General features: G+C 43.1%; 2 protein-coding genes across 3 annotated transcripts in view; one reads left to right on the top strand and one right to left on the bottom strand.

Annotated features, from left to right (window-relative positions):
• The window catches only part of LOC121600935 (probable serine/threonine-protein kinase DDB_G0282963), a 92,805-nt gene that overhangs the window by 30,637 nt on the left and 40,685 nt on the right, over positions 1 to 21,483 (top strand). The window lies entirely within an intron of this gene.
• On the bottom strand, positions 10,301 to 11,584 carry LOC121600938. Its single transcript, XM_041929717.1, has 2 exons — positions 10,389 to 11,584; positions 10,301 to 10,314 (listed from the first exon to the last, which is right to left on the bottom strand). The coding sequence occupies exons 1-2, from the start codon at positions 10,839 to 10,841 to the stop codon at positions 10,309 to 10,311; spliced, it is 459 nt and encodes a 152-aa protein (XP_041785651.1). The 5' UTR covers positions 10,842 to 11,584; the 3' UTR covers positions 10,301 to 10,308.

Genomic DNA, 21,483 nt, shown 5'->3' with positions numbered 1-21,483 from the left:
TTTATGTTTATGTTTATGTTTATGTTTATGTTTATGTTTATGTTTATGTTTATGTTTATGTTTATGTTTATGTTTATGTTTATGTTTATGTTTATGTTTTTGTTTATGTTTATGTTTATGTTTATGTTTATGTTTATGTTTATGTTTATGTTTATGTTTATGTTTATGTTTATGTTTATGTTTATGTTTATGTTTATGTTTATGTTTATGTTTATGTTTATGTTTATGTTTATGTTTATGTTTATGTTTATGTTTATGTTTATGTATGTTTATGTTTATGTTTATGTTTATGTTTATGTTTATGTTTATGTTTATGTTTATGTTTATGTTTATGTTTATGTTTATGTTTATGTTTATGTTTATGTTTATGTTTATGTTTATGTTTATGTTTATGTTTATGTTTATGTTTATGTTTATGTTTATGTTTATGTTTATGTTTATGTTTATGTTTATGTTTATGTTTATGTTTATGTTTATGTTTATGTTTATGTTTATGTTTATGTTTATGTTTATGTTTATGTTTATGTTTATGTTTATGTTTATGTTTATGTTTATGTTTATGTTTATGTTTATGTTTATGTTTATGTTTATGTTTATGTTTATGTTTATGTTTATGTTTATGTTATGTTTATGTTTATGTTTATGTTTATGTTTATGTTTATGTTTATGTTTATGTTTATGTTTATGTTTATGTTTTGTTATGTTTATGTTTATGTTTATGTTTATGTTTATGTTTATGTTTATGTTTATGTTTATGTTTATGTTTATGTTTATGTTTATGTTTATGTTTATGTTTATGTTTATGTTTATGTTTATGTTTATGTTTATGTTTATGTTTATGTTTATGTTTATGTTTATGTTTATGTTTATGTTTATGTTTATGTTTATGTTTATGTTTATGTTTATGTTTATGTTTATGTTTATGTTTATGTTTATGTTTATGTTTATGTTTATGTTTATGTTTATGTTTATGTTTATGTTTATGTTTATGTTTATGTTTATGTTTATGTTTATGTTTATGTTTATGTTTATGTTTATGATGATGGAATATGCAAATATCGTATGGTGGCCAACTGCAGCGCGTCCGTTAGCTCGATTGGAATCAATCCAGCGTAAAATTACACGATTTGCACTTCGCTCATGGAACCAAAGTCTCGATTACCGGACTAGGTGCTTACTACTCGGGTTCCACACCCTAAGTGAGCGAATACGAAAAGCCAGGCTGTCGTTCATCACGGGACTTCTCGACGGCCGTATTGACTCTCCGTCACTACTGGCTGCCATCAACCTGTACGTTCCGGCCAGGCCGCTCCGGACTCGGGCAATGTTGGCCCTCGACGAGCGTAGAACGCAATTTGGCTCCTCTGACCCGTTCCTACTCATGTGCCGTGCTATCAACGCCGTCAATATTAGTTTAAGTTATATCACCACATTCGATCACCACAGCTGTTGGATCACACAATACTTTCAGCACACACTCCACGCACTTACCCACACCGCAAACCCACAATTTATCAACACCGATAAACAATTCACACACATCACGCAGACTCGCACGCTCGCTAATCAGCTGTACACCGCATATGAGCCAAATAACGCCGAAACAACTTTTGTTGATAATTTACGCACTCACCTGATGATTGTTCCTCCTACAACAAACAACTTTACCACCACTGAAGCAGTCTGTAGTAACGGCATCTTGTGCAGGCTACTTAACGATCGTGAACCCAACACTACGCAACATCAGCAGCACTATTGCTACAGTACAGATTCTACACTCACACAAACGCACGACGGTCATGTCATTCATGCAGGGGTTGCCTCCTTAAATAATACTGACGATTTGTTATTTTTATATCAAAATGTAATTCGGTATTCGATTATGTTTCTACTACTCATTACGAAGTCATTATCCTCACTGAAACATGGTTGGACTCCTCTATTAACTCGTCACAGTAGTTTCCGGACCATTATATCATCTTCAGAAAAGACCGTAATGATAGAAATAGTAGGAAAACCAAAGGTGGTGGGGTTCTCATAGCTATCGCCTCACATTTGCGAGTGCTCTTATGTTCTACATCAGACACTGTCGAGAAACTTTGGTTAAAGGTTTACAGCATTAAGAAAACGTATGTTATCGGCGCAATGTATGTTCCTCCTGACATGGCAAATAACACGTCGATTATTCACACAATCTGTTCAACTATTGACGACGTAGCGTGTAAAGCTAATGAAATGTGTTTGTTATTCGGGGACTTCAATTTGTCAAACCTGAATTGGATACCCGATGAAACAAATCCACTTATGCTCCAAGTTGACTACGAAAGCTCGAGGATCACGGACAACTGTCGCCTTCTTCTTCATTGTATGAATAGCAACGGATTGTACCAGATTGACAAAATTCATAATGCGTCGATTAACTACCTCGATTTGATCTTTGTATGCGACGATATCCTGCAACAATGCTCTCCACCGGCAATAACACCCTTCCCCATAGTTGCTATTGATTGCTATCATCCGACTATAGAGCTATGCCTGTCGAACGGCTTAGCCAAAGCAGAACATCACACAACATCACATCAAGAATCAGGCATGCTCGACTACAGTCGCACAAACTTTTTGATTCTAAATGATCTACTGCAATCCTCTGACTGGTCATTCCTTGATGGAAACCCGGACGTAAACCATGCACTCGATCGGAAATTTACGGAACATTTATCTGCCTGTTGCCCTATAAAACGTCCACGACAGGGTCCACCGTGGGGTAATGGTCAATTACGCCGTTTAAAACGAAACAAATCTTCCTGCTATCGGTTTTACCAAAACAGTGGAACACAACAATCGAGATTGCGGTTCATCGCTGCACACAAGCTATAATAGACAACTTCACTCTCGTTTTTTGATTCGTATTCAGTTCAGCTTAAGAAGAAAACCCTCCGCCCTCCGACGCTGTCGATGTTAATGTGCGTGACATAAACGTCAAACCATCCTACAACCCTGGACCTGATGGTATTCCAACCACAGTTCTTGCCAAATGCAGCGAAGGTTTGGCCGGACCTCTGGCTCGTATCTTCACACTCTCGCTCAATCAGCGTATGTTTCCAGCAGCATGTAAATCGTCCTACATGTTTCCTGTGCATAAAAAGGGGGATAAAAGCTTAGTGGAAAACTACCGTGGCATTACTACTTTGCCTGCAGGTGCTAAGGTTTTTGAAGTCGTCGCCCAGAACTCGCTCTTGAACTGTTGCCGCTCGCTGATATCAACACGCCAACACGGGTTCTTCCCTCGCCGCAGTGTAACCACCAATTTGGTGGAGTTTGTATCTCACTGCCATGCTGCATTCGCTTCGGGAGCCCAGATGGATGTCATCTATACCGACCTTAAGGCTGCCTTTGATCGGGTGAATCATCGCTTGCTGTTGGCGAAGCTTGCTCGTCTTGGATTCTCTACCCCTTTAGTGGAGTGGTTCGAATCTTACTTCACCAATCGTCGATATCGCGTCAAAGTTGAATGTATGACATCTAGGGAATTCGTGAGTTGTTCAGGCGTGCCACAGGGTAGTAACCTTGGACCCTTGCTGTTTTCTCTATTTACCAATGACGTTACTAGGGTAAATGTACCAATAGTGGTGCAATTTGTAGAGGTACAGATGTATTTTAATGGATTTAAAGTGTGAGGAAGGACAATTTCTTAATATCTTAATACATAACAGTTTGAATATGTTTTAGCTTCGCAATCACAACCACTTTTACCACGAAATACATAAATTTTACGAAAAAAATACATATTTTGTGACTGCTTCGTTGTACCTATAATGGTGGTATGGTTCCTATAGTCGTCTTATTGTGTTCCTATGGTGGTAGTAAACAAAGATGCCTTAAAAACTGTTGTGGACAGACCGCTGCCTCATCCTGAGGGTTCGCCGTTGACAGCAGGGCTGTCATCCGGTGACGTCCTCAGTGAGGATCGCGGCGCGAGAAGGACCAGTCGTCCTCTCTCCGCATTGCGTGTGTGTGTGCGTTGCTATTAATATCCGTATTTATTGTATAACGATACCAAAGAGCTATAAATATACACATAATCTGTTTGTGCCGTACAACGTACACCACCGTCTACTATGTTTGTTTTGTGCGGACACAACAGTGGCGACGAGGATGGGATCCTCCTCGCGTAGGGGGGGATCCTACGAAGGACCGACGCAGCACGGAGGCCACCATCGCGGTTCCACCATCGCGCAACCGCCATCGCGCAGGATGGGCACGGTTGGGCTTGCGCGAAGCCCCGAAGGGATCCTCACTCCGCTGCAGCACTATACCGGACAAGGCGAGGGAACATTCCGCCTTGGACCGTAGTCACTCGGCATCACCGCCGCCCGCTGCAGCGTCATCGGACACACACTGGTGCAGCATCGGCGTCGCGGCACCACAGCCGCCCTTCTGCACCAGCATCATCGCGGAGCCCGATAAGGCACAGTGCTGAGGCATTTCGGCTGCCCCCTGTGGACCTTCATCGCCGGCGCTCCAGCTGCACAGGTGCATCTCGACGGCGACACCACTGTCGCCGCTGTGCAGCACCATCAAATGTGTCCTGAGTGCACAGTCGTCGTGCATGGCATCACGGTCGCCCGCTGTGCACTCGCATCGTCATCATCATCACCATCATCCTGTGCGCCCTGCACAGTAGTTCACCGGCAGCGACATCACGGTCGCCCCTGTGCAGCCGTACTGGCTGAGCGGTCCAAGCGCGCGCGGCACCACGGCCGCCCCCTGCTCAGCCGCACATCGACGCCCCAACGGCAGCAGCATCCAGAGAGCTGTCTCAGCAGCATCATCGGCGTCCGGTGCAACGAAGTACGACAGCGGCAGCGTCATCAGCTGCAGTGGCACTAACAACAACAACACCAACAACACCGACAACAACAACACCACAGCGGCTGCAACGGAACGAACGAGCGCAGCACATCGGCTGCCCCCTGTTGCAGCCTGCAACGCTCATCCCGTTTGAGCGTATGGCATGGAGGCCGGTCAGCACTCTCCCCTGTTTTACACAGCGCCACTTGATCCGTACGCTTGCCACGCCGGTTTTAATTACATTAAAACCGCTGCGTCGGCTTAAGCCGTACCGGCCTAATTAAAAGTGGGTGGACAAATGTTGTGGACAGACCGCTGCCTTATTCTGGAGGCTCGCCGTTGACAGCAGGGCTGTCATCCTGTGACGTCCTCAGTGAGGATCGCGGCGCGAGAAGGACCAGTCGTCCTCTCTCCGCATTGCCAGAGGCGGATTTATCCATCTCGGGGCCCGAAGCGGAGGATAGAATTGGGGCCCCTAGTTTCCTTAAAAGTCCAGAAAATTATATCGCATTTTTTTTAATATCTTGTTACGAATACCAAACATGTCATCCTGATTTTGTTAGGGATTAATTTTCTTCTGTCGTTTTTTTATGGCAGTTAGTTAATTATTTTAATAGCATCTATCTTTTTCTTCATTGGTATAACGACTGTTGTCGGTCAAGGCCTGCCTGTACCCACTTGTGAAGTGGGCTTGGTTTTCAGTGACTTTTTGTTACCGTAGCAGGATAGTCAGTCCTACATACGGAGGCACGGACTATTCGGGACTTGAACCCGTGACGGGCATGTTATTACGTCGTACGATTTGACGACTGTACCACCAGACCGGCCCAAATAACATCTATAGCCTTCGTGTAATCAAGCTAACATATTTTTTATATTTTTAGGATGTGCATCATCGTTGTTTCCGGTAGTGCAAAAATAAAAACTATATTCACATACTAGCTATACTAGTGTTACTAGCTATACTTCACATACTAGTTTGGTGTAAAGAAGCATTTCATTATATGTAGTAGTTTTTCATCACAAGAATGCATAAGGTCGTTTTACTAAGCTAAGAGTCTTTTATATTGAAATGAATCAATGAACAATGAAATGACAAACTGTAGTTATCAAAACTCCTGACTTTCCGAATTTCAGTACAGATCTAGGCATATCTAGATAATGGCTTATCTGGAAAACCTGACAAAAAATCTGAATTTTACTTCTTATACTTTTGTATTTTAGGAGCAGAGTTTGCAATACATTTGTTTGCTCATTCATGTACATGAGCAGTGAAAGCCACTATACAAAACTTGTGTGATTTCCTGTTTCACAGATAATTAAAATGTGCCTGAAATCCAAGCGTCCGACAATGATTATCCTGCACGTATTTTTAGTCTTTCCGTCCTTCAGTAGATCAGGAGAGGATTTATTGTTTTTAATATGGAAAAGAGCAAAAGTATGTAAAATATGTTTTGGTCTTCAAAAATTATCTACAAAGCTCGTAACAACTTTTAATTGCTATAAACGTTATCAACACATTCCACACACATGATTTAGTTTTCCATCCATTTGTGCATAAATAATAAAAAAGGGAACTAATATGTGGAGGTTTAGCTCGGGGCCCCCTTTAGGCCGGGGCCCCCCGCAGCCGCTCAGTCCGCTTATAGGAAAATCCGCCACTGCGCATTGCAAGTGTGTGTGCGTTGCTATTAATATCCGTATTTATTGTATAACGATACCAAAGAGCTATAAATGTACACATATTCTGTTTGTGCCGTACAACGTACACCACCGTCTACTATGTTTGTTTTGTGCGGACACAACAAAAACAATGTATAATATCAATGGAACTTAGTTTTGAAGCTGTTTTCGTATGAATAGCAAGGATTACTGCGATAATAATGATTTCTTTCGTAATTTGATCGTAAAAAATGTATGAATTTGGTTGATGAAAATATTGACTAAAGTACTGAATAACACCTGTCGTCAACCCATACCCAGAAGAGTTTGCTTGATTTGAAGTTGTAAAATTACGGAATTTTCGGAACGGAAATTAAGAAGAATCGGAAGGTGTGCGCTGTTCTGATTCTCGAGCACGAATGCTGTTTTATTCTGACTTTTACGCCTACGATACTTAAATGTTAACGTATGACCGCGACCAAGGTGTTTATGTTTTTTGAGGTGTATTCACATACAATTTTCGGTTTCTACAGCTCGGCCATCCTGATGGCAAATGGGCCTCAATTTTGCCTTAACAACTTTTCACTAGAATTCTCTTTTTTGTAAGTGTGGCTTTTCACACATAGTTCATCAGTCTCCCGAAAGAGGCACGATCCATCTCCTCAACTTGTCCGACTCCAAAATACCGTCGTATGGTATTTGTGTCATTTGAATTCCATCTATATCACGTATTACGTATCTATCATTAGGTAATCTTTTATGTACTATATAAGGACCTTTAAATCTGGCGATGAGCTTTTTGTTTGTATTAGCGGTGTTATCTATATTTTTGATTACTACAAATTCTCCTTCATTGAACTCCGTAGCGGGACAATGGTGTTTGGCATGCTGTTTTTCATTGGTTTGTTGCGATTTCAAAATGTTATACGAAGCTTCTGCGCGTATTGTCTCTAGATCTTGCAAGGTTTTATTTTTATCGTCTAAATATTCGGTTAAGCCATCTACTGTCGGACCTCGTTGGTTAACACCAAATAATAACATAACCAAATAATAATAATGAGTAGATGAATGGATAGTGTTGTTAAGTGCGTATTCGGTAGATAATAATGTTTGAACCCAATCTGAATGATCGGTGTGGTTTGACAATTTACTTAATATAGGGCGAATTATACGATTAATCCTTTCCACTTGGCCATTGGCCTGTGGAGAACCAGTTGCATTTAACACATGAATGATTCCCCGTGTCGATAGGAAATTGGAAAAGGCAACTGAGGTGAAACATGTACCACGATCACTTATTATTCTTTTGGGGCGACTATAATACGAAAAATACTGTTTTAAGCAGTTACACACCTCTCGGGTACTAGTAGAAGAAGATGGATATAGTTTAACGAACTTCGTAAATGCGTCAACAACCACTAGCAAATATTTTTTCTTCAATTTTGACGTAGGAAGTGGTCCGAAATGGTCAATGAGTATTGTATCGAAGGGGTAAGGGGGTTCTTTGGGGATACTATGCAGATTTCGATTATTGTTTTTAACCGGAGCGGAGTAAAGTAAGCACTTTAAACAGTTATTAATGAAATTTGTGATCCTTGTTTTCCTATTGGGAAACCAATAGTTTTGGTCTATTTGATTCAGACATTTTTCTACACCGAGATGTCCTTCCTGTTCATGAATTGATCGAATCAAATTGTTTATCATTTCCGCCGGTACGTATAGTTTTAACCTATTTGAAGGTGAGAGTTTGTATACTACTCCGTCTTGCAACTGAAATCCTTGAATGCTCGTTTTCTATAGCTTTCCTTTCAACAGTTGGATCTGCGGGTCCCTAGCTTGAGCGACACGTATCTGGAAGTCTATGTCGACATCGTGAATTGCGGCCAAGTGTTCGAGCCGACTTAAAGCGTTTACATGGCTCATTGATGTTCCGGGACGATGTTGAATCGTGTAGTTGTAGTTCTCTAGAAAAAGCGACCATCGTGCTATTTTAGCCGAAGCATTTTTATTCTTCAAAGTCTCTACTAAAGAATTGCAATCTGTTACGATCTTGATGGGAACGCCATGTACATATGCATGAAATCGCTTGAGCGCACAAATTACGGCTAAGGTTTCGAGCTCATAGCTATGTAACTTAGCTTCATCGGCCGAAGTGGTCTTTGAGAAATATGAAATAGGGTGATATTTACCATCATCCTGTTTTTGTAAAAGTACGGAACCGAATGCTAAAGAGCTTGCATCACAGTGAAGCTCCGTTTCACGCTTTGGGTCATATATGGATAGTACTGGAGCTTCGATCAATTTGTCTCTTAGTGTTTCAAAAGCCTTTTTGCAATTGTTGTCAAATACGAATGGGGCTTTGGTTTTTAAAAGGTTGGGTAAAGGTTTAGCAATAGTTGAAAAATTGGGAACAAATCTACAGAAGAATAAAAATAAACCTATGCATTGTTGAACTTGTTCTACATTTTGCGGAATAGGATAATTCTTAATTGTTTTAACATGGTGATTACTAGGACATATACCTGAGGGGCTGGTTTTATATCCTAAATAATCCAACTCGTTGTTTGCAAATTTGCATTTGTCTAAGCGTAGTTCTAGCCCATTTTCACGTAGTGTACGTAAAACATCTCCCACTAATTGAAAATGTTCATCAAAGTCTTTCGAAGCAATAAGAATATCATCAATATAGACGACTAATTTTTCGCTTTCAATAAATTTTCTCAAAATCGTATTTATAAACCGCTGAAATTCAGCTGGGGCATTTTTTAGGCCAAATGGCAAACGAGTATATTCGTATTGGCCGTCAGGGGTGACGAAAGCCGTGTACTGAATTGAGTCTTCGTGCATTTGCACTTGATGAAAGCCACTCTTAAGGTCGAGTAGTGTAAAATATTTTTTGTTTCCTAAATGCTCGAGGCATGTTTCTATTAAAGGGAGTGGATAGTTATCGCGAATGGTAATTTTTTTAGCGGTCGATAGTCGACACACTTACGAATCTCTCCGTTTTTCTTCCTTACCAGTACCAGTGCCGAGGCGTAAGGTGAATTGCTAGGTCGTATTATATTCTTTTTCAAAAGGTCTTTCACTATTTCTTTAACCTTATCCCTCTCGGCAAATGAGAGTCGTCTTGGTTTTGTAAAAACGGGAACATCATGTGTTAAACTAATCCGCATTTTATGAGACACTGGTAGGATTTGTTCTTCTGGAAAGTTTAGGTAATTGTTAACCACGATTGAATTAATGACAATGCTTTGTTCTTTAGACAAATGTTTACCTATTTTTATCGCGCTCATCGTTTCATCGCTCATATCTATCGAACACATTTCAATAAAAACGTTGGTAAGTGATTTCTCATGCTCAGATTGGTCTAACGCTAATATGGAATTTTCAGAAATTTTGGAATCGGACAAAACGGAATCTGGACCCGCCTCCAACGAGGAGCCCTGTATTGAACTATGCAACAGACCCAAAGTTTGAAGCCTCTGGACAACATCCGGTTTTGTATTCTTTATATCTTTATTTAAGTTCATAATATAGGGTTTGTTATAAATTTTACGTAACTGCGCAAGAATGATTTTGAATTCAGATAATAGATCTCTCCCAACTATCATAGATAACGACATGTAATTTTTAGGCAAAATAATGAAAGTTTGAGTACGGATTTCATTACGAAAGCGTATTTGTAATTCAATGTTTCCAAGTGTTTGAAGGTTACTATTCCCTATTCCACGAAATCCGCTCGGTATGGGAGTATGTAGTTTTGTTTTTGGAATTATATCTTCATTGACGAAGCTTTTAGCACTACCCGAATCAAAAAGACATGTGATGTTAAACCATGAGCTCCAAACTTTAGTTTTCTTTAAAGCGACACTTACCTCCTGATAGGCATCGAGCTGCAGAACGTTTCCATTATCCGCGTCATCTACATTCGGTGTCTCATTTTCGTTGCTCTGAACTGCGGCTGCTGTTGGTTGTCGTCTAACTACGTCGGGACAGTTACGGATGACGTTAGATGTACTGCCGCATCGGAAGCAGGAACCCAAGGCTCGACGAGGTTTAGTACATTGTAATGAATGGTGTCCAAAATCTGAGCAGTTGTAACAACGAGGTGTTTCTGTTGGCGCCTGTCTCGGGGCCACTAATCTCGGAACATTTGAGTAGTGGGCAGAAGGAATGCGGCGTTCTATATTTTTGCGCATCAATAAATGTGTTTCACCGCGCTTAATGTTGTCGATCAGATCGTATATGTTGCTGTAGTCCTTTGTGACGAGACTATCGTAGAGAGGATCACGGGATAGTCCTCTAATGGCTCTAAGTGATAATAGCATCGTCACTCACATTGCCTGACTTCTTGTAAGCTGCGGCTAGTTGGCTGTGAATCACAGCGTCATTGCAGCGATCGGGAAACGCCTTTTTAATTTCAACAGCAAATTCGTCGAAAGTTTTAATCGTATGACGAAATCCATTATACCACTCATTGGCCGCGCCGGTTAAGCGGCTACCTGCATACAAAAGTGTCGTTCGATCTTGCCACTCGTATAGTTCGCTATTATAGCGGATTGTGTCAATCCATCGGTTGATACCGAGACCATCCGAAAATTCTGGTATCAGATGTTTAAGCTCGTCAGGGTGTACCAATCTGCCACTATCCACTTTCACTTGTCGCTGTTCCATTTCCTTGATTTTCTCGCGTAGTGCAAATAGTTCCCATCGATGAGAATCGTTTTCAGCCAAGCTGCCATCTTTGGGAGGAACGAATTTCTCTTTCACCGAATTGGCGGCTGGCTCCTCGTGTTTTCTATTGTTCGTCACTACGGCGTCATCAATACGTGGGTTCTGGGAACTGGAGCTGTTTGACGATCTTTCCTCAATTTTCGTCCCCGGTTCACATTGTTGGTACAAGTTGCGAAGATGTTGAATAGTTGCCGAGGGGGGCTCTTCGATACCAGCAGCTTCCAAGGCGCATAATAACTCATCTTTTGTAGGCATTTTGTTGCGTAAAATGCCTTCCTATCCCACTTCTGAGTTGTAAAATTACGGAATTTTCGGAACGGAAATTAAGAAGAATCGGAAGGTGTGCGCTGTTCTGATTCTCGAGCACGAATGCCGTTTTATTCTGACGTTTACGCCTACGATACTTAAATGATAACGTATGACCGCGACCAAGGTGTTTATGTTTTTTGAGGTGTATTCACATACAATTTTCGGTTTCTACAAAGTCGATTTTTCACTCAGCCAAATAAGCGAATTTTGGCCTTTGCTTGATAAATACCTCACAGAAAACTAATTTTTGTTGCTTATTTTAATGAAAACACTACGACATGTGAAAAATGTCGTCGAAAAAAATCTAACATTGGGGCCCTTTCCGTTGTACGTTCGTGGGCTGAAATTTCAGTCTGTCAGCTCCCGCTGCACAAAGCGACAGAAGAAATCATGGCGTTCGGAGAATTTTATCAAGCCTTCTTTTTCACTCCAACGGCAAATTTGTCAAGCAGCTCGTCGAGCTACCCGTCCCTGGCTCCGCCTCATACCCCTCGCCTGAACGCGCTGTCGAAGGTTTAGTTGTGTTGGTGCGTCAGACGGCCAATCGCTGTCAGCCGTCGTCCGTGCTTTTTCCCTCCATAGCGCCATCTCTTTCTCGCGTGTGGTCAATGCTCGCGAGCTGTTGTGGCGCTTACAAAAGCCGTTAACAAACATTGCGGCGATGAAGTTACATTTTCACATTTACTCCCCCCTCATGCCGGCAATAATTGTAGGGACGGTGACCGATGATCGTAGGGGTCCCATGGTCGAAGCCCCCCCCCCCTTCCCCCGCCGGCAATATAAGTATACTGTTCTATTTCCCAACAGCTGTGTGCCAGTACCCCCTCCTCCCTGTCATCAGTTACCATTTAGAGGCGCCTCAACTCGTCATTCCGCCTAGGGACCCCGTTTCCCCTAATCCGCAACTATCATGAACACCTTCCTTTCTTTGACCGATGGATCATAACATTCCGGAAGAAATTACATTTGGCGACAGTTTTGCATACACACGCACACTCACACCCATGCGCAGGATGCTTAGCATATCTATATAATCCACAACAAACGAAATCAACAGCTTAGTGTTATGCTTAATGCTTAGCACGTTCAGTTCGATGGCAGGCCCCAGGGACTGCCAGTGGACTTTCCAGTATGCCGGTTTCACAATCAGCTTGCGTTCTAGATGCCGGCGGAACGGAATGTTGATGAAAATCAGCGCCGGGCTGAACGTGTCAATGCGAATTAGGGTTCTGCGCGTTGCACAGCAAACCCCCCAGCGTGAGCTAGCGATTCCTTGGTCATTTTTACATTCCAGCGATTGAACTCATTGCGCTTTTTAGGTTTGATTTGTGAAAATTCAACTTCATCACCGCAATGATTGTGAACGGCTTTTGTAAGCGCCACAACAGCTCGCGAGCATTGGCCATACGCGAGAAAGAGATAGCGCTATGGAGGGAAAAAGCACGGACGACGGCTGACAGCGATTGGCCGTCTGACGCACCAACACAACTAAACCTTCGACAGCGCGTTCAGGCGAGGGGTATGAGGCGGAGCCAGGGACGGGTAGCTCGACGAGCTGCTTGACAAATTTGCCGTTGGAGAGAAAAGGAAGGCATGATAAAATTCTCAGAACGCCATGATTTCTTCCGTCGCTTTGTGCAGCGGGCGGTATAGAGGATAGAGGGAGAAAAACGATTATTTTGCTCCAAGCTTTCTACTTTTGTTCCATTGGGATGAGGCGGAGCCAGCGACTGGTAGCTCGACGAGCTGTTTAACAAATTTGGCGTAGAAGGGAAAAAGAAGGCATTTGAAAATTCGGGAAGGCCATGATTACTTTCGTCGCTTTGCCCAGCGGGAGGATATTTTTCATTCGATTTATATCAAAAGTGAAATGATTGGTTCCAGGTCAAGAAAAATGCTGGTATGAGTCTCACGTTTGACGTTTAACTGTTCGGCCGCACTTTCGTCGCGCTCCGTGATTTTTCAGTAAATTTCTTGTGTTTTCTGCGTCGCATCGCATTGTTGCCTATTCTACGGACTATTAAACTGCTTCACATCATCGTTGCGTGTTGGCGAATTGTTTAGTTGCACCACAACTGTGGTTTCCTGCTGTTTTTTCCTGCTCGGCTTAGCAGTGTTGTGCTGTGATTACGCGTGATTTCGCGATGGCGGCTATTTGCTTCTCGTGTGCTGAACCGCTAGAGGCCACCGGCTGCATCATCAGTTGTGCATATTGTGACGCTACGTTCCACCGCGGCTGTTGCAAAATGTCCCCCGAGCTGATTGACGCAGTATTGTCCAATGTCGACCTGCACTGGAGCTGCATTGGCTGCACTAACATTCTTAAAAATCCGCCCTGCCGTTCGGTAAAAGAAATAGGCGCCCAGGTCGGTTTCCAAGCCGCCCTCACCTCAGCTGTAGCAGCTATCGGCAAGCTCGTTGAGCCTATTGTCGCCGAAGTTCGCAGTGGTTTTACCCTCCTTCAAACTGCATCCACGCCTCACATTCGGAATCCTGATCCTCGACCGGCTACGGGTAGAAAGCGGAGGCGCGTAATCGAGGATTCGGCATCTCCTGGTGTAAACAGAATTGTAAACAACCGCGGTAACATCCTTTGTGCCGCGTCATCGCCAAACGCATACACCAATACCACGATTGCCGTCCAGCCGGCACCTACACAACCTCATGAACTGGTGGGAACCGATCCGTTATCATCACCGCTTCAAGCTGGACCTCGTGAGCCATTCACAGATAGGATCTGGATCCGCCTATCCCGCTTATCAACAGCCGTCACTGTGGAACAAGTGGTCGCTTCTGTAAAGCGTCGCTTAGCCACCGATGACGTTATAGCGTATTGCCTGCTGAGAAGAGGGGTTAGTGTGGACAGCATGAATTGGCTTTGATTCAAAGTGAGAGTCCCGGCTATCCTTCGAGATGCGGCACTCACACCATCCACTTGGCCAGTCGGTATCGGTGTACGTGAGTTTTTTCCATTCCGTCAACACGACCACCAAACCTCATCTCCTATAGCCACCCGAAACCGCTTTACAACACGCACACCAGCTACTAGTACTGATCACTGCTACACCACACGCACACCAACAACGACCCACCGTTTAGCAGCACGCACGTCTACTCCACCTGGTCCTGAAACAACATCATCACAACAGTGTCACCCCCCGGTGAATGATACCTTGGAAGCACCCAACTCAACACTTGTTTCTGGACCGCCCCAAAAACCACCGCGCTTCATCTCCGCACCTGCACCAGTCTACAATCGATCGCTTTTTTCTCAACTAGACGAAGTTCCGCTCATTGAACGCAACAAACACGCCAAGCCTCATGCTCTGACAACGCAGCTCAATTGACTTACCGTATACCCGCTTTATCCAACCACCACAATGACAACGCTACCGCTGAGTATTTAAGCTGCTATTATCAAAACGTTAGAGGTTTGCGCACTAAAACAAAAGAATTTCACCTAGCTGTATCGGAGGCTGACTTCGACCTTATCGCCCTCACGGAAACTTGGCTTGTTGACAACATTCCATCTGCTCTTCTCTTCAACAACAACTTCTCTGTTTACCGCTGTGATCGCTCTCTCAGCGGCTCTAACTCTCGCGGTGGTGGTGTTTTGCTAGCCGTTTCTAACGCATACGAGTCGATAGAATTACCTTCCCGTGATCGTTCTCTCGAGTATATTTGTGTGCGCGTCACCTGCAATAACGCACATCTGTACATCATGGTAGTATACATTCCACCGCAGCTTAGCTCCGAGATATCGACTCTTCGCTCTCTACATGATTGTATCAGCGGCTTCACTCTCACACTGAAGCCTTCGGATCTGCTGTTTGTTATTGGCGATTTCAATCAGCCTAGCATAAGCTGGTCCACAGCTGATCCTTCGTCCTCGCCAGCATACTCATCAATCACGCACTATGAACCAACTGCGCGCTCACTGGCCAACAACACCTTTGTGGATGGATTTAAATTTAACGGATTAGTGCAACTTAATCACATCAATAATTCGCACGGACGCATGCTTGACCTGCTCTACGCTAACAATGCTGCAGCTAAATTATGTTCGCCTGTCTTTCCAAGTGTTGTTCCGCTTTTACCTCTTGACTCCTATCACCCGGCGTTTGACTTCAATATACGTATTAACTCGTCGACCCGACGCAATTCGACGACTCGACAAAACTCGACAACAACCGCATTTTATCGTTATAACTTTGCTAAAGCTGACTATGTGAAACTGAACGACATGATTTCAATGTTTAACAATAGCTTTCATTGTTCCAATTTTATTTCACTTGACGAAGCAGTATGTTCATTCTCGTCCTTCATGCTACAAGCCTTTGTTGTATGCGTCCCAGTTCAGCGTCCTAAACCTAACCCCCCCTGGGCGGACCGCACACTCAAACGACTCAAACGTGTAAAAAGAGCTGCTTATCGTCACTACCAAACGCGCCGCTGCCAAAGATCTCGCTCGATCTACTTTGACACGCACTCTTTATACTGCAGCTATAACAGGTTTCGATATCGCAGATATTTGAGTAAAATCCAACGTTTTGGCGCTTCTCGTTTTGGCGCTTCTACCACAGCAAAACAAAATCCACGCATACACCGAAATCCATTACGTACAAAGGAGCAACAAGTGCCAACACTAATGAAATGTGCAATCTCTTCGCGGATCGCTTCGCAGATTGCTTTTCACCGGCCATGAATGATACCGATACCATTGAAGCTGCTCTCGTCAACACTCCGGCTGGCGCAATTAACATGAGCACTCCTTTCATCGACAGTGAGATCGTTTTATCTGCCCTAGCGCAACTAAAGCCTTCCTTCGCTCCTGGACCCGACGGAATTCCTTCTACCATGCTGAAACGCTGTCAAACGACAGTAGCACCTATCCTTGCAAAATTGTTCAATGCATCGCTAGCCAATGGCTACTTTCCCAAAACATGGAGGAAATCTTGGATGGTTCCTATTTACAAAAAGGGCGACAGGACAGATGCCATCAACTACCGGGGTATTACATCTTTGTGTGCCATTGCCAAGGTGTTCGAACTAGTGATATACAAACATCTGCTACATGCATGCCGCAGCTACCTAAGCCCGTATCAACATGGATTCGTGCCAAAAAAGTCGACTACCACGAACCTGGTTGAATTTGTAACCTATTGCACTAGTCAAATTGATGCCGGAGCTCAAGTCGATGCAATTTATACAGATCTGAAAGCAGCATTCGACTCTCTTCCGCACGCAACTCTTCTCGCTAAACTCGACAAGCTAGGAGTTCCCAGCTCGCTCGTACAGTGGCTTAAAACTTACCTAATTAATCGCACATACATCGTGAAAATTGATAAGCACATGTCCAAAGAAATAGTCAGCAGCTCGGGTGTGCCACAAGGAAGCAATATTGGCCCGCTTCTCTTCATATTGTTTATCAACGATGTTACCCTGGCTTTACCTCCCGACAGTATCAGTCTGTTTGCCGACGACGCAAAAATTTTTGCGCCTATTCACAACACAGGTGATTGTACATTCCTGCAAGACTGCATCGAAATTTTCTGTTCGTGGTGCAAGCGTAATGGACTGACTATCTGCATCGAGAAATGCTACTGTGTGTCTTTTAGTCGATGCAGGAGCCCAGTGACTGGGACCTACTTCATGGACGGCACTGCAGTTAATCGACAGAATCATGCCAAAGACCTGGGCGTTCTGCTTGACTCTAGTTTGAACTTTAAACAGCATATCGATGACGTTGTAGCCAGAGGAAATCAATTACTTGGCGTGGTTATCCGGACAACTAATGAATTCCGCAACCCCATGTGCATCAAAGCTGTGTACAACTGCATCGTTCGTTCGGTTCTGGAATATTCGTGCGTAGTCTGGAGCCCAACTACCGCTTCTTCAATTGCTCGACTTGAGGCGATTCAACGTAAGCTCACGAGATATGCCCTACGCCTACTTCCCTGGCAGGATCGCAATAATCTTCCTCCGTATGCTGCGCGGTGCCGTCTTCTAGGCCTTGAACCTCTTTCGGTTAGAAGACGCAATGCACAGTGCTCTTTCATCGCTGGATCGCTAAATGGCTCTATCGACTCATCGCCTTTGTTGCATCGAGTCGATATCTATGCACCATCCCGAACACTTAGGTCTAGAGAAACTCTACGGCTCGCTCAACCCCGTTCCAGTGCTGGTCGGTCTGACCCTATGTTCCGCATGTCGGCTGTCTTCAACACTGTCTCGGATTGCTTCGACTTCGACATCTCAACTCAGTGCTTCAAGGAACGTCTCCGGCTTTTGCCGTGGCCGCAGTGAATTGCGATGTAAATCTTATTTTTGCTATGTATTTTTTTCTCAATTGAACTGTTACATCTTAATTAGGCCATACGGCCCGTTGAAGATTAAATAAATAATAATAATAATAATATAGGGATTATGTGCAGCACAACCATACGGAACACCTCGAAGTGGCAACAGGAATGCATTCATCAATTCTTAGTATCGAAAGAGCTTCCAATGGAGGTACACTACACACTAAAATCCACGTCCTGCCCACTACCACGGCCGAGGCCGACGAGAGACTCCAATATTGTCAAATACAGGGTTTTCCAATTGAGGTTAGACTAGCAGCATACTTTTTTTGAATAGTCGCAGTAGATTCTTGACTAGCATCCTCTATTTTTTATTACGATCAATGGATTTTTGACTAGGAGCAATCGATTTCAGCAGGCCGGTTGCTGGCGCGGAGTGACCAGATTGTTTTTAGAGGTTATCGGTAGGAAATTTAAAGCAAATTCGGTAATTTTCGGTAAAAACAACTTTTTATTCACTCCCAAAGTTTTTAAATTCCAATTTTATTGTTGAACGGTGAATACTTAGAAAAATATTTGATTTTCGGTCAGAAAAATTGAGTTTTAGTGTGCTCAATTGTAAACCGATATTCGATCGAAAATCGATAGAACTACATATGGTTACTCTGAAAAACGTGTGCAATCTAGCTTTTGGTTAGGTTATGTCTATGGGTCCACTACTGCATATTTCAATTCAGCCGTTAAGTGCTTTTGTGTTGTATTGTGCATTCATAAAATCAAAACAATAGCATCGAAAACCTATCATATAAAATATATCTTTCTTTGAGGATGATATATAACAGTAAAACAAATTATTTAAACAAATGAGCAGATGAAATTAAATAGTATCCACAGATTATTATTCAAGTCGATCTGTCACACCGGATGTTATAAACCCGTCGCTCTTAGGCTGTCATGCAGGGACCTGCTGAAATAAATTGCTCCTAGTCAATAATCCATTGCTCGTAATCAAAAATAGAGGATGCTAGTCAAGAATCTATTGCGACTATTCAAAAAAAGTATGCTGCTAGTCTAAACTCAATTGGAAAACCCTGTAAGAAGGAAAGAAATGGAAACTGAAGACAGTAACTCATTTACTTCACCTGTCAATAAGCGCAGCAAAACTCTTGGCTCCGCTATCTGATCTAATAAGAGTTATCTGGACGAGGAGTGAACGAGTTCACGGCCCGCCCGCCTTTTTTCGATTTTTGTTTGAGTTCGTGAGTTTTGGATTGGATTGGATTAATGTGTCACCTCCCTTGAACATTTCTTGCACTCTTATACACTGCTCCGTCTGGAAATAGCTTGATATTTAACGATTCTTAGTAGCGGAATTTGGGGCAAGTGTGCCATACGGGGCAAGAGTGCCACCAAGCATTTTTCCTTAAAAACTTTAGTTTAATGATCAATTGTGTATACAGTTAGTTGCTTTTCAATGACTAGGTATTCTGAGCCTAATTTCATATAGATTAATCGATTCTGGCCATTGTTTTAAACTGATTTATATTGAATTTCAAAATTGAGGAGAATATTATAATTTTTTAATCCAACCAAATAAGCTCTCAAAAATCATGCGAACAATCAACCGAGATAATATTTACACCACCGTATAGCTGAGAAAACGTGAAATTTTTTGTGGGTTTAGCTGAAAAAAACTTTCTTTTTGTCACCTAAAAATTCAATTTCAAAAAAGTTACAACTTTTGGGGCAAGTGTGCCATCTCTGTTTGGGGCAAGTGTGCCACCATCTTTCATAGGCGCGAGCTGTCAAAAATGTAAACATTGTTGTAGCGTGCTGCGGAATGGTGCGCTATTGTGAGCGGATTCCACGCCAGAAAAACAGAACAGTAACAAACTATATTGTGGTGCAGTTGGTGGTCAAAAAGGGTTCATTGGTGACTAAATACATGTAGGAATACATACACTAGTGGTACAAACGTAATAATTTCCAATTACCTAAGAAATACGGTTATTTTAACCAGGTGGCCGTCTTGCCCCATACGAGTGGCACTCTTGCCCCATAGCCCAAAAAATAACGTCTTTTTGGACCCTTTTTAAAACGCTTCAAAAACTGTTTTGTTTGCACTTTTTTCAAGCGAAACTCATTTATAAGTGAGGAAATAGATGTAAAATGGTTATGAGATTTAAATCGGCTTTTGAAAAACACGTTTTAGTGAGTTATAACTTGAAATGCTTAAGGTGGCACACTTGCCCCAAGTTCCGCTATTTACGAATGTAGCACGGGACCACCTCCATCTAATTGGGATACATGGTTTACCAGTCAAATAAACAACTGTCCACTTGTTTATAACAATAGTCGTTTTGAATAGTTTTACGTTGCCGTGTGATATGTGGCCGAATAAGTGTTACGACACAACGTAAATTAGATAAGGTACAATAAATAAACTTAATTTATTTCCGCCTTGTTACTGACACCACACCACATTCGTTGCTAGCTGTATCCCGACTGCCGCTCGCATCCCGATCGTGTAACGTGTAACAATCGGGATCGCGGATCGGGACGAATCTCTCGCTAGGACACTCGTGCCCATCAACCGACGAGAGAAAACATCTCGCAGAGAGGGCGCGTGAGTACCCTGCACGTACGCACCCAACATCTCCCCTCTTTTAAAAACGCCTGTACGGATCGAACCTACTGGGCGGTCTTCTATGCCTAGAAGAGCGACGTGGTTCTCGGGTTGGAGCTTGTACCGGAATTGGGGAATTCGTTGAATGCAGCGGTTCCGCGTTTGAGGCCGTACGCGGATCGATGACTGCTGACGTTTGTGGGTGTGATGCAGACGATACGCTCGTGTGTGTAGATGTAGTATGCTGTAGCGATGCTGATGATGGTTCGGCTGTTGATGTCGTCGGTTGCGGAGTAAGGTGGTAGGAATCCAAAAGAATATCTAGCGGTAAACCGTCATACTCCGATGATTCACGATGACGATGATGATGACGTTCACGGCGCTCGCGCAGCTGGTTCACGTGGCTTCTTATGGTCTTTCTATCGCCTGTACTGACGTTGTACATTACGTTTCCAATGCGGCTAACAATGGTCCCAGCTGTCCAACTCCAACCGTTGCGAGAGTAACACTTAACATATACCAGGTCGGACGGGCGAAATTCCCTGCGTTTAGCTGCTACTGGACTGTCTGTTAACCCTCCTGCGAGTGGTGGACGTAATAGGTCTAAGGTTGTACGCATTGGTCTGCCAAACATTATCTCCGCTGGTGATTTTAGCCCTTCTAACACGGAGCTCGGAGTACTTCGGTAGGACAGTAGGAATGCATCCAGCGCCTCTTGCATCGTTCTCCCATCGGCTGATATTTTCTTAACGGTCCGCTTGAAAGTATCAACGAACCTTTCAGCCTGCCCGTTAGACTGCGGATGATAGGGTGCCGTCGTTATGTGCTCGATGCCGTTCTGGAAGCAAAAAAACTTAAAATCTTCGCTCGTAAACTGCGTACCGTTATCAGATACTAGAGTGGTTGGAACACCGAACCGGGCGAATATTCCGCGTAAGATGCCGATGGTTGCTGCGGATGTAGTGCTGCTCGTTCGAAATACTTCAGGCCATTTCGTGA

The sequence above is a fragment of the Anopheles merus genome, unplaced genomic scaffold (assembly GCF_017562075.2).
Source record: "Anopheles merus strain MAF unplaced genomic scaffold, AmerM5.1 LNR4000012, whole genome shotgun sequence".
In the NCBI taxonomy this organism is placed as follows: domain Eukaryota; kingdom Metazoa; phylum Arthropoda; class Insecta; order Diptera; family Culicidae; genus Anopheles; species Anopheles merus.
The sequence above is the reverse complement of the archived record's forward strand: the minus strand, read 5'-3'. Positions and strand labels throughout refer to the sequence as shown.

Excerpts from the sequence above, each read along its gene's own strand:
- LOC121600938 (XM_041929717.1), bottom strand. The coding sequence starts at position 10,841 with ATGCTATTATCACTTAGAGCCATTAGAGGACTATCCCGTGATCCTCTC.